This window comes from Bos mutus, chromosome 5 (genome assembly GCF_027580195.1).
Source record: "Bos mutus isolate GX-2022 chromosome 5, NWIPB_WYAK_1.1, whole genome shotgun sequence".
Classification (NCBI taxonomy): Eukaryota; Metazoa; Chordata; class Mammalia; order Artiodactyla; family Bovidae; genus Bos; species Bos mutus.
The window spans coordinates 43,807,797-43,821,935 of record NC_091621.1 but is presented as its reverse complement, the minus strand read 5'-3'; the positions used below and the strand labels follow the sequence as shown (position 1 = coordinate 43,821,935).

The window sequence follows — 14,139 nt, the reverse complement described above, 5'->3', positions numbered from 1 at the left end:
CTACTATTAAGTTTTATTGTAAAGAATTCTTTAGAAACATTGGAACAAGGGCATTTTCCTTTCTTTATCTTATTGGCTTAACAAAAGAAAAAAGAAAGTGAAAGTGAAGTCGCTCAGTCGTGTCCGACTCTTTGCGACCCTGGGGACTGCAGCCCACCAGGCTCCTCTGTCCATGGGATTCTCCAGGCAAGAATACTGGAGTGGGTTGCCATTTCCTTCTCCAGGGGATCTTCCCGATCTTGCAGGCAGACGCAGGCAGATGCTTTAGCCTCTGAGCCACCAGACTTCTCATGGATCTGAGGATTGATTGTGCAGATCTGCCTCGTGTGGTGTCAGCTGAGGTTCTGTGGTCATGTAGGGGCCTGGGCTGGAACATCACAGTCTAATGCTAGGTTCTTCAGGACCCTGGGATGGCTGCATTAGCACCACCACTACCACATCCTACATCCCCACCCCTACACCCTGCCCCATAGCCTCAGGGTCTCTCTCTCCACTAGCCACTCCCTGTGATCTCTCCAGCAGGATGGTGGTGATGGTTTAGTCATTAAGTTGTGTCCGACTCTTGCGACCCAGTGGACTATAGCCAGCCAGGTACCTCTGTCCGTTGGATTCTCCAGGCAAGAATACTGGAGTAGGTTGCCATTTCCTCTTCCAGGGGATCTTCCCGACCCAGGAATTGAACCTGGGTCTCCTGCATTGGAGGTAGATTCTTTACTCACTGAGCTACAAGGGAAGTCCAGCAGGGTAGGCAGACGTCTTATATAGACCAAGTATAACCAATAAATAAAAGCAGGGAAGGCAGACTTCTGATTTATTTATTGATTGTGCTAGGTCTACCTTGCTGCGGGCTTTCTCTAGTCGTGGTGAATGGGGGCCACTCTCCGTTGTCATAAACAGGCTTCTCTGTGGCAGCACGGGCTCTCGGGCAGATGTGCTCAGTAGTTGAGGCTCCAGGGCTCTAGAGCACGGGCTCCGTAGTTGTGGCACGTGGGCTTATTAATAGTTGTTCCATGGCGTGTGGAATTCCTGGACCAGGGATTGAACCTGTGTCTCCATTGGCAGGCGGATTCTTACCCACTGTACCACCAGGGAAATCTGGTAGACTTCTTACCTGGCGATTCAGGGTTCCCCACAGTAGAAAAATGAAAGCTGACAGTCTTAAAGATTGGCTCCTAAGCCAGAGCTGGCACACAGCTATTTCCTATACATTGCCTGCTGCTGCTGCTGCTGTCGCTTCAGTCATGTCCAACTCTGTGCGACCCCATAGACGGCAGCCCATCAGGCTCCCCCGTCCCTGGGATTCTCCAGGCAAGAATACTGGAGTGGGTTGCCATTTCCTTCTCCAATGCATGAAAGTGAAAAGTGAAAGTGAAGTCGCTCAGTCGTGTCCGACTCTTCTCGACCCCATGGACTGCAGCCTGCCAGGCTCCTCCATCCATGGGATTTTCCAGGCAAGAGTACTGGAGTGGGGTGCCATTGCCTTCTCTGATACATTGCCTATGTTAGAGCAAATTACTAGCTCGGATTCAAGGTGTAAGGAAGCCATTGAAGGGTGTGAATACCAGGAGATACCCATCATCAGAGACCATTTCAGGAGATTAGTTACTAAAGGGACATTTAGCAGCCTAATTAAGAGATCTCATGCAATTTTACTGGTTTATAAAACTTGTTGGAAAAGACTTTTAAAATTAAAAATTGTAAAATTAAAAATTAAATTAAAGAATTGGAAAAGACTCTGATGCTGGGAGGGATTGGGGGCAGGAGGAGAAGGGGACGACAGAGGATGAGATGGCTGGATGGCATCACTGACTTGATGGACGTGAGTCTCAGTGAACTCCGGGAGTTGGTGATGGACAGGGAGGCCTGGCGTGCTGTGATTCATGGAGTCGCAAAGAGTTGGACACGACTGAGCAACTGATCTGATCTGATAAAACTTAAGGCTATACTTGGGTTATTTAGATTTTACTTATTTTCATTTTTTTCACCAAACTGTTTCAGGAATTGCCTTGTTACAGTTAGATAAGAACTGTCTAGCCACTGTTTAGCTAAAAGTGAGATATAAATGAAAAGAGCTTAGTAAGTTGTAGACTGATTAGGGGAAAGTGAGTACAGAATGGGGAATAATGTCATAAATTTTATATTAGAAAAATTAATAGTTTTCCAGCAAATTTGGAAAACTCAGCAGTGGCCATGGCACTGGAAGAGGTCAGTTTTCATTCCAATCCCAAAGAAAGTTCAAATTACTGTACAATTGTACTTATTTCACATGCTAGCAAGATTTAGCTCAAAATCCTTCAAGTTAGGCTTCAGCAGTACTTGAACTGAGAACTTCCAAATGTACAAGCTGGATTTAGAAAAGGTAGAGGAACCAGAGATCAAATTGCCAACATCTACTGGATCATAGAAAAAGCAAAGCAATTCCAAAAAAAAATCTGCTTCTGCTTCATTGACTACGCTGAAGATTTTGACTGTGTGGATCACAACAAACTGTGGAATATTCTTGAAGAGATGGGAATGCCAGACCACCTTACCTGCCTCCTGAGAAACCTGTATGCAGGACTAGAAGTAATGTTAGAACTGGACATGGAACAACAGACTGGTTCAAAATTGGGAAAGGAGTATTACTCGTCAAGGTTGTATGTTGTCATCCTGTGTATTTAACTTATTTGCAGAGTACATCATACAAAATGCTGGGCTGGATGACTCACAAGCTGGAATCAATGTTGCCAGGGGAAATATCAACAACCTCAGATAAGCAGATACCACTTTAATGGCAGAAAGTGCAGAGGAACTAAGCCTCTTGATGAAGGTGAAAGAGGAGAGTGAAAAAGCTGGTTTAAAACTCAACATTGAAAAAACTAAGATCATGGCATCCGGTCCTGTCACTTCATGGCAAAGAGGTGGGAAAAATGGAAACTGTAAGAGTTCATTTTCCTGGGCTCCAAAATCACTGCAGATGGTGACTGCAGTCAGGCAAATTGAAAGGCCCTTCCTCCTGAGCTTCCCTGGTGGCTCAGATGGTAAAGAATCTGCCTGTAGTGTGGGAGACCCAGGTTTGATCCTTGGGTCGGGAAGATCCCCTGGAGAAGGGAATGGCAGCCCACTCCAGTATGCTTGCCTGGAAAATCCCATGGACAGATGAGCCTGGCAGGCTACAGTCCATGGGGTCACAAAGACTTGGACACGACTGAGCAACTAACACTTTTGTTTTCTCTTTCTTCCTGGGAAGAAAAGCGATGACAAACCTAGATAGCATATTAAAAAGCAGAGATATCACTTTATCGAGAAAGTCCCTATAGTCAAAACTATAGTTTTTCCATTAGTGATGTATGGATGTGAGAGTTGTATCATAAACAAGGCTGAGTGCTGAAGAATTGCTGCTTTTGAACTGTGGTGCTGGAGGACTCTTGAGAGTCCCTTGGACTGCAAGGAGATCAAATCAGTCAGTCCTAAAGGAAGTCAGTCTTGAATATTCATTGGAAGGACTGATGCTAAAGCTGAAGCTCCAATACTTTGGCCACCTGATGTGAAGAACCAGCTCATTGGAAAAGACCCTGATTATGGGAAAGATTGAGGGCAAGAGGAGAGAGGAGGCAACAGAGGATGAGATGGTTGGATGGCATGGACATGAGTTTGTGCAAACTCAGGGAGATAGTGAAGGACAAGGAAGCCTGGCATGCTGTAGTTCATAGGGTGGCAAAGAATTGAACATGACTTAACGTCTGTACAACAGCAAAAGAGATACCATTTATTGACTGCTCTTGGGCTTCCCAGGTGGCACTAGTGGTAAAGAGCCCACCTGTCAATGCAAGAGACAAAAGAGAAATATGTTTGACCCCTGGGTCGGGAAGATCCCCCAGAGGAGGGCATGGCAACCCACTCCAGTTTGCTTGCCTGGAGAATCCCATGGACAGAGGAGCCTGGCGGGCTACACTCCACAGGGTTGCAGAGTCAGACTGAAGCGACTTAGCACTGAAACATAAAAGTCCAAAAGAAAGAAAAATATAGGAAAGAAGAAAAATTATTTTATTTTAAAAGTTGATATGTAGCTTTTAGTACTTAGAATAGTCTCTCTGACACCGCTGCTGCTAAGTCGCTTCAGTCATGTCCGACTCTGCGACCCCATAGGCGGCAGCCCACCAGGCTCCCCGTCCCTGGGATTCTCCAGGCAAGAACACTGGAGTGGGTTGCCATTTCCTTCTCCAATGGATGAGAGTGAAAAGTGAAAGTGAAGTCGCTCAGTCGTGTCTGACCCTTCGCGACCCCATGGACTGCAGCCTACCAGGCTCCTCTGTCCATGGGATTTTCCAGGAAGAGTACAGGAGTGAGGTGCCATTGACACTAGTAGATACTTAATAAACATTTGAATGAATGACTGAAGTTTTCTTTTTAAAGAGGGAGTTATCAATACTTCAGGAAACATGTTCTACTTGCTAGCTAGTTCATACATAGTTTAGCAGTAGAAGAGTGTGTTCCAAGTAGAATTCATTAGAATCATCTTTGGCCAAAAGAAAGTGTAGATTTTGTTTAAGAACTGAAACTCTTTTTATGTCTTTTATGAAGAATATAATTTTTAGGAATCATCTATGTTAGGGAAAACTATACTGATGAGTTTTTGGATTTGCTATAAAGAAAATTTAGCGTGCCTTGATGGTATCTCTTTATTATAGTTTGTGTAGTACTTGTTTTGTCATGGCAAGTACACAGAGGTAAAAATGAAAAATACGCAAAGGTAAAAATGGGAAATTGTAAAAATACGTAGGATGGTTTATAAGCCAGTTGGTCTAGCCAGTATACAGGCTTTATAGTTATTTGGTCATTGCTTTCTGTAGCAGATGATACAGAGTAATATGCTTTGGACTCTGATAGCAGTGAACTTGTGATATTTCTTCTTCTAGAGGGCACTATATGCTGTATAGCCTTTTCTAATAACACCTAGCCTTTCTAGGCCTAACCCAATCAGCTTCTAAAACTTGAGCAGGCTCAAGACATTTCATCCTTTTAGAATAATAAAACCATTTAATTGATCTTGTGATTTATCTTTGATTGGCTTAATTTAATGTTTAAAATCAGGCCAACTCTGAACTGATCAGTCCTAAACTGATCATTGAATCTCTTGGTAGACCTAACAAGATTTCTTTGCTTCAAACATCATTGCCTTGACTTACTCTTCAAACAACATGATGTTAGATCCCCTCATTTATTCTCATCTATTTCCTTAGATTTTTAAAGTCTTTTTAAAGTTCCACATTCAGAGCTAAGCACAGTTTTCAAGTGTAGGCAGTTTGCATAGAGCAGAAGGCCATTTCCCTCCTCAGCCTTTACTTTTAATGAAACATGATTATCAGCATTTTGGGCAGCCATAGCACATTTTGTCTCACTGAAATAGATTTTTTTAAGTCCTAGTCTTTCTCACATATACTGGGCCATTTTGTTGATGTTAATTCTAAGTGCATGACTTTATATTTATCCTTATTCAAGTTTATCCTGTTAGATTTAGCCTTCTATTCCAGCCACTTAGGATTACTTCAAAAGTTGATTTTATCATATATGATATTGCTTTCCCATCCCAGATTCCTGTCATTTGCATATTTGATCGTCATCCAAGTCATTTCTTTATAAAAACCGTTGCAGAGGACAGGTTTCCCTGAGGTCCTGTGGAGTATCACTAAACCTTCTTCCAGACTTACCCTCACTGTAGGTGCAGTTTGCATATAGTAGTTATCTTAACCACTTAACTTACAGAATTCATATTTTTCACCTTCAACAAAGATCTCAAGAGAGACTATTTTATACATTGCTGAAATCCAGAAATATTTATGTTTATAGCATTCCTTTGTCCAACCACATTTAAAAAGGAAACTGAGATAGTTTGGTTATGGTTTCTAGCGATCCTTGATGCCTTGCCTGAATACTCATAAACTTTTAACTGGCTTCCCTGGTGGCTCAGTGGCAAACAATCCTACTTGCAGTGCAGGAGACGCAGGTTCAATTCCTGGGTTTGAAAGATCTCCTGGACAAGGAAATGGTAACCCACTCCAGTATTCTTGCCAGGCAAATCTCATGGATAGAGGAGCCTGGCAGGCTGCAGTCCCTGGGGTCTCAAAGAGTCAGACCCGACTGAACAGTTGGGCATTCTTTTAATAACTGTTTCTGTAGGCTTGCCTTGGATTTCATATCAGATCACTGTGGTGTAAGTGTGGTGTATACTCTCTTTTCATGTTGAAAATTGCTACTACAGACATAAAAAGCTAATGTGATGTTTGGCATTATCAGAACCAGGAGATTTGTCTGAGTTTACATACTGAGTGTCACCTACAGATCTCATCTTCTCATTCTCTAATTTTCCTGGTATACAGTTTCATCCAGGTATATAATTTCATTCCTGGCACTTTTTGATAGTCTCCTTATGTATTGTGATCCATTAATCCCATACTTGGTCTTCTTTTTCTATTCTTAAGGTGGTGTTTCTTTACAGAAAAGATAGAAGAAAAACCAGGGATCGAGATGTTCTCCTGTCTCTTTTTTATATTAATTATGTGTCATATACAACAAAAAGTGGACCTCTGCTTTCCCTTACCTTTTTCTGCAGGTCTCAGCACAGTCTGTGAACTCAAGCTTGTTCCTTTTATATATTGTTGCCACTTTTTAAAAAATAGTTTTTCCCTTTTATATATATATTTTTTCTTGTGCATGTCCTTCTAATTCTGTGTTGATTGGTGAGCTTTCCACCCACTCTGTGTAGATACCACCCTTCTTCTTCCCCTCCATCTCAGATAGCGTGGGATTGGCAGATTTCATTTTTGAGGACTTTTTTTTCATCTCAGACCATGAGCTTGGATCCCGTCTTCTTCGCTGTTTGAACCCTGCTCTTAACTGTGTTCCTTATTCTTCTTCCAGCTTACCTGGCTTGGTTGCTTTCATTTGAGGCTTCCAGCACTTCCTCTTTTGCAATCCGTTTCTCTTTCTTGGTCAACTTAGATTCAGAATTATAGTTCTTATCTCTTCTGCTGTCTGGATGATAAACAACTAGCCAGGCAGGTTTTTTTGTTGTTGTTGTTGTTTTTACGACATATGCTACTTTTTAGTTGAAAAATTTTCACCAGTTGTTCAGGTAGCAAACATCTTTTATCACTTGTGACAGAGGGCTCTTACCAAGAAAGTTAGCTGATTTCACCATTACTCAGTAGTTAGGGCATCTCACTGGCTTCATAGTAAAACTTTCAGGGCCATCTCTCCTTGCAAGGTGTCCTCCCTTATCTGCCCTTCCATCCTTCCCATACATCCAAGGAAATCATTCTGCTGTCCTCTCCTCTTTAAAAGTGTCATAGCCAGTTATTTTGGAGAAGGCAATGGCACCCCACTCCAGTACTCTTGCCTGGAAAATCCCATAGACAGAGGAGCCTGGTGGGCTGCAGTCTTTGGGGTCGCTGAGAGTCGGACACGGCTGAGAGACTTCACTTTCACTTTTCACTTTCATGCATTGGAGAAGGAAATGGCAACCCACTCCAGTGTTCTTGCCTGGAGAATCCCAGGGACGGGGGAGCCTGGTGGGCTGACATCTATGGGGTCACACAGAGTCGGACACGACTAAAGCGACTTAGCAGCAGCAGCAGCCAGTTATTTACTGGATACTTTTTTCCTTTTTATTTATTTATTTATTTTTACTTTTTTTCTTTTGAAGCTGACCTCAGGGTGTATAGTGTTTTCAGTTCTTGTCCTTTCATGCTGTAACTAACATAGGAATACTGGCATGTTTTCTTTCATATTTTCTTTTTCATCATGATGGAGTCTAAAGTATTATAAATAGGGAAGTTAGCCGTTCATGGCATCTTATTGTCCCAAGTTAGTTTCTAATTTCCTTAGTTGCTATGGACACCTTTCTGTTTACCTTTCTTACCCAAGGTAGAGCTCACCAAACCTCTTCCTCTCTTTGCTCCAGGCTCTCTAGAAGAGGGTTCAGGAACTGGCAGGGCTGAGGGAGAAGGTTAAACTGTAGGTGTGCACTAGTAGAGACCATTCGGAGGCTGCCTTATCTCAAAAGGGTAATTTATACTTCAGGGGACCATGAAGCAGCTCTTCATGGAATCCCAGTTACAAACAGGAAAGATCATACCTGATACTGTTTCTGTTCCTCAGTGACTTCCAATCAGATGCTTTCTGCTAGGCCTCTACACTCAGGGGTGGTTTTTTACTTAGTGGCACACATTTTTAACATGCAATCAACTTTAGCAGGTAAGGTTTCTGTATCCTTACATTTAATCAGCGATACTATGAAATGTTGAGAATTCAAAAATGATCAGAATATATTAGGACTGGAATATTCTGGAGAATGCAGGCAAATAAACAAAGATATAAATCATGTCAACAAGTATTTCAACACACCAAGGAGAAGTTATTCCCTTTAAACAGCTCATGTTTCATTGGAATGAATTAAGTATATGAGGCAGAGAAGACAATAAAATGCTAAATTGGTAACAACCACTTAGAGTTCACTAGAGTTGGTTTTCCAAAGCTGCACTCAGTCAGAGAAGGAACAGACTTCTGTATTTCAAAATTGTTTCCTGCTGAATTGTTATTGTTGTGGGATAAGTGGGGGCCTAGAGCTGTGTTTATCAGTGACCTTTAGCCTTCACTTCTAAGAATGTGGAGCTGAATGGATTCTTGCTCCCACAGCAGAGTAAAAGCAGCTCAGTGTGGCAAGAACATGAGTGATTATATTCAAGGATTTTAGATTTTAAAATCTCTAATGAGAGAGTATTTGGTTTGGCTGTACTGTTTTGAGTTGATTTTAGGGGTAGCAGTTTTCGAATTCTAGCCTCAATTGACAGCCCTTTGCTTAGTCACGAGGGGCTAATGTGTAATGTATAATGTGTAATGCCGCATTATACTGAGAAGACTAGAAACTATTGTTATATATTAACCTTACTAGGCACTGATAACTTGAGAGGAACAAAACAACACAACCACCCTATGTTCATAGTTTTTCAGCTGTTGCTATGTTGCAAAATCTGATTGGCCTTGATTCTTGGTAATCATCAGTCATCTTTCAAGAAATCATCAGGTATGATGCATTTGGGGATGATAAGGCAGCTAAGTTTTCTGAAGACTGATGTCATGTTTCTTAATTTTGCTTTATTTTCCATACTGTTTGCTGTGGGAGCTTCCTCATTTTCCCGAGAAGAACTGGGACAGAGTACTTTTCTAGAAACCCCAGTGCTTCTACGCTTTATATTATCATCTCAAGGGTACCATAGTACATCTCACCTGACAAATTAATATGGACAGAAAGGATTCCTTGCCTTCTCCACCCTTAACACCATGGCGTGAACAAGGCACACACACCTCCAGACCAGAGGAAAAGCAAAGCACACTTTGTTTTTCTTGCCTTTGAAATTATTTTTAGCTGTAAGAAACCTGTGTTTCATGAATACTGGTTTGCATCTCGGCTTCCTGGATTCAACTCATAATGCATATAGCCTTGCTAAACATTAGATGTCAGTTGAAAGAGAAATTTCCTTCTTTTCTAACCCTCCCTTTTCTTCTTTAGCATCTGTACCATCAAATTTCTATTATACTATGTGTATTCTTGGATCTTGCTTGTTTTATATTCCAGTAAGACTTATGATGTTTATGTGATTTGCATGATTATAGTCCTTTTTCTACAAATGATTATTTTTGCCTGAATGTAATAATTTTATAATCTAATGTTTGGGAATAATGGAGGCTGCTGAGGGATATAGGTACACATAAGGAATTGCCTTTTCATCTGTGCTTAGTAAAGTTGATATTGATCTCTTTTTTATAATATAAGCATAATATTTAAATTATAGGTAAAAGTTTGAGTGTATTTCATTTTGAATGTGGAGAATGTTGATAAGTCACTGCATCCCTGACCTCTAACCTTTTAGTTTCAAGGGTTTACATTATGTGTCTTTTACCTTTCTTTTATATGTGCAAGTACACTGTGGCCTATACATATTTTTCTATTAAGAAAACTTTATTATAGAAAATTTCAAACATATATTAAGAAAATAATGATTTTGTACATATCCTCTTGTACACATCCCCCAGCTTTAAATATTTCGTATTATGACTCTTTTATAGATTCTTTACTACCAGCACCACCTGGGAAGCCCCTACCGTTTCATCCTCTACTTACTCTTTTTTTTTTTTTTTTTTTTTAGTAAAATTTATATATGTTAAAATGAATTTCAGCTGTACTTTACAACTATGTAATCCATATACCGAACATAACATAGAACACTTTTATAGTCTAGAAAGTTCACTGGTATACCTTCACAGTTGATCCCTACCCTGGTAGGAAGTCACTGTACTTTTAAATTTTGCTTGTTTTAAAACATCATATATCATCCATTATATTGATATATTCTTTTTTCTGATTTCTTTGGTTGAATATCGCATCTGTGAGATTGAACCATGTTGTTGAATTCCTTGTTTTGCTGAGTAGTATTATATGAGTATACTGCAGTTTGTATTAATATATCCATTTTCTTAGTTATGAACATTTGGATTCCTTCCAGATTTTGCTTGTATGCTATGGATATCTATGTGTAAGTCTTTGGCTGTTCTTATACTTTCATTTCTCTTGGATAAATACCTATGGGTAGAATTGCTGGATCAAGGGGCCAATGCATGTTTACTCTTGTAAGAGACTGCCTACCATTTTTCTAAAGTGGTTTCATCATTTTACATTCCTACTGGCAAAGGATGAGAGTTCTAGTTGCTCCACATCCTTGCCAATACTTGGGTTCTCCTTCCTCTTCATTTTAGCTGTTCTAGTGAGTGTATGTACATAGTCTTTAAATTAAAATACATTTTATTTTGAGAATTTTGTGGCATGTCTTGAGATAATAGAAAATGTTCTTTAATTTGATTCAGCTCTTAAAATCCTTTTAAAGTTTGATCTGTACTGAATGCTGATCACAACAGTTGATCTCCAGGGCCCAGGATATTCTTTCTCACTAACCATGGCTAGAGGTTCTAAGGGAAAATTATTGGTAATCTTTTACACCCATTTTAGCCCCTTATTATTTCCGAAATACTTTCTTGTATGTTTATTCTTGACAGCAGATGTGGTTCCCATTTTATAGATGAAGCGATGAACACTCAAAAGAACTTGCCTAAGATTTGCCCAAGGGTTTTAGAGACTGAAACCCAGGACTTCTAACTTGGTCCCTTACTGTTTAGGACATCAGAAGGAGTTCAGTTCAGTTCAGTCGCGTCCAACTCTTTGCCACCCCGTGAATCGCAGCACGCCAGGCCTCCTTGTCCATCACCAACTCCCAGAGTCTACCCAAACTCATGTCCATCGAGTCGGTGATGCCATCCAGCCATCTCATCCTCTGTCGTCCCCTTCTCCTCCTGCCCCCAATCCCTCCCAGTATCAGGGTCTTTTCCGATGAGTCAGCTCTTCACGTAAGGTGGCCGAAGTATTGGAGTTTCAGCTTCAATATCAGTCCTTCCAATGAACACCCAGAACTGATCTCCTTTAGGATGGACTGGTTGGATCTCCTTGCAGTCCAAGGGACTCTCAAGAGTCTTCTCCAACACCACAGTTCAAAAGCATCAATTCTTCGGCACTCAGCTTTCTTCACAGTCCAACTCTCACATCCATACATGACCACTGGAAAAACCATAGCCTTGACTAGACGGACCTTTGTTGGCAAAGTAAAGGAGTAACATACTAGAATTCATCAGATATGTGTGTTTGCATATAAGAAGCTTTTTCTTGGAGGAGTTTGCTGGTAGGGATATCTCCATGTTAGTTGTATTCCATGGAGTGTGAGCTGACCTTGAAATATGTACTGGTCATTGATTTGTGCTTTTCATTTGGTTTCTTGGAATTTTGATTCTTGTTTAAATCCTTACAGTAGATGAGCTGATGTGCTTATAAAAATACTGTAGTTTGCCTTTCTGAGAACAAATACATCACTGAGAGTTCTAAATTGACATTTTGGAACCCTGCATACAGTTTTCAGAGCCGTTTTAGGAACCCCTGTCTGTGATTTCTAGAAACGCTCTTTGGACACTTAAGTGATTTTTAGCAGTGAATGTCTGTCACTGCCCACATTGTTGGGGTCAGAGGGATATCCCAGCAGGTCACCTGAGCTGGATGGTTAGAAAGAAACTTCACGGTGAGTAATGTTTATGGTTTTTGAAAGCAAACTGCAGTTAAAGGTTTCAGTATAAATCTGCTTTTACACCATTGTCAGATGTTAAAGTAAGGCATTTGTTTTATTTTAGTGATGTCCTTGCACTGCCCATTTTTAAGCAAGAAGAATCAAGTTTGCCTCCAGATAATGAGAATAAAATCCTCCCTTTTCAATATGTGCTTTGTGCTGCCACCTCTCCAGCAGTGAAACTCCATGATGAAACTCTGACGTATCTCAATCAAGGTTAGATGTGGTCTTACTCATTAGTATTATTCATAGACCTACTGGATTTGTGATATTTAATTAGGTACACTTATGTGTAAAAAAACTATACCTTTCTAGTGTGACCTATTACAGTCAAAAACTTACTTTAGAAATTTGAGTTTCAGTGTTGTATTTGATAAATATTCCTGGTTTCCTTCTTCTACCTGCCCATGTTTGGTTCTAACCTCCCCTTTTCTAATCCCTGTTCCCTGAACATCTGTTTGTTACTGTCTGAGAAGTCTTACTGTATCCAGCTCTTTTATTTACCAGTTGTGTGACCTTGGACAAGTTGATTAGACTCTACATTTCAGTTTCCTTATATGTGAAACTGAAATTGATAATACCTTAGAGAGTTGTATCAATTAAGTGATATAATTTATGAAAAACATTTAGCATTGTGCTTAGCATATAGTAAAGGATTATAGTTATTACTAATAATGTTACACTCTTGTGTATTCAGACAACTGAATTTTATTCTTTTTGAATCTTGGGAAGTTAACCTATGATAAATATAATATATAGTTACTTTTCCTTCTAGGACAGTCTTATGAAATCCGAATGCTAGACAATAGGAAACTTGGAGAACTTCCAGAAATTAATGGCAAATTGGTGAAGGTAAAAGAAAACAAGTACTGACCCTTTTTGGATTAATATTTTTTCTTTCCTAAGGGGCTTGGTGGTAATCTCTCACCTACTATAGTTTGTTGGCAGAGTGGTAAACTGCTGTGTTATTTCTTAGGGGCCAGAATGAACCCACCTATTCACCTGGATTTTTCAGAGCTGCCGAAAGAGAAAACTTAGCATACCAGGCCTGGAGAGTCTCATGACTCAGTGACGTTCTTTTTGGGTGGAATAAAGTAGCCTCCTTGAGATCTTTAGAGAAGTTCCAGTGTGTCTTTGGATACTTGGTCTAGTAGCAAGGAAACCAGGAGCTACTGTTGATGAATAGCAGTTTTCTTAGTCTGGACTGATAGTAATGAACACAGTATAATTGAGATGGAGGAATCTGGTCAGCTGCTGTAGAAGATGACATAAGAGAGATGTCAACAGGCATGTCCACAGAGTAAGAGTAACAAAAGGAAAGCTGATGGAAGCAGCCCCTGCCTACCCTCAACGTTTACAGGTTGTGTGGTGGGTTAGCAAGCGAGGACTTGGTGAGGATTTCATATACATCTAAAGAACTGAGCCAGACATTATATGGTAACAGTGGACACAGGTATTAATGCTTCCAGTGGGAGTTCTTTATGCCTAGTTACCAATCAGGGCTGATGTTTAAGCCAAGTTTTAGTTATGGTACTAGTTAACTATGAGGATTATATTTGAGCAATTATAAAGTTTGCCTGGAAATATAGAATGGTATGGGTTTTAAAGTAAAACAGGTCTCAAGAAAAATAATTTTAGGTTGTGTCTGGAAGCCAGCTGGGGGTGACTCCTGCTAGTTTTCTTTGTCAGCACTGATTTTTAAGGGATCCTGTTATCATTTGACTTTGTTGCTTCCTTTTAGAGTATATTCCGTGTTGTGTTCCACGACAGACGGCTACAGTACACCGAACATCAGCAGCTGGAGGGCTGGAGGTGGAACCGACCTGGAGATAGAATTCTTGACATAGGTAAGTTAAGAGAATCCATTGCTTAGAAATGCCTTTAACTATGGTCTGTGAATTGGTTTTCTTTACTTGATATTTGCCTTGACTTACAA

At 40.4% G+C, this 14,139-nt stretch overlaps 1 protein-coding gene across 7 annotated transcripts in view; it reads left to right on the top strand.

Annotated features, from left to right (window-relative positions):
- The window catches only part of TFCP2 (transcription factor CP2), a 52,956-nt gene that overhangs the window by 22,724 nt on the left and 16,093 nt on the right, over nucleotides 1-14,139 (top strand). For all 7 annotated transcript variants that reach the window (XM_005908689.3, XM_070370803.1, XM_070370802.1 and 4 more), the window contains exons 2-4: nucleotides 12,268-12,419; nucleotides 12,979-13,055; nucleotides 13,945-14,050. In XM_005908689.3, coding sequence (XP_005908751.1) covers nucleotides 12,268-12,419; nucleotides 12,979-13,055; nucleotides 13,945-14,050 — 335 coding nt within the window. The remainder of the gene's footprint in view (nucleotides 1-12,267; nucleotides 12,420-12,978; nucleotides 13,056-13,944; nucleotides 14,051-14,139) is intronic.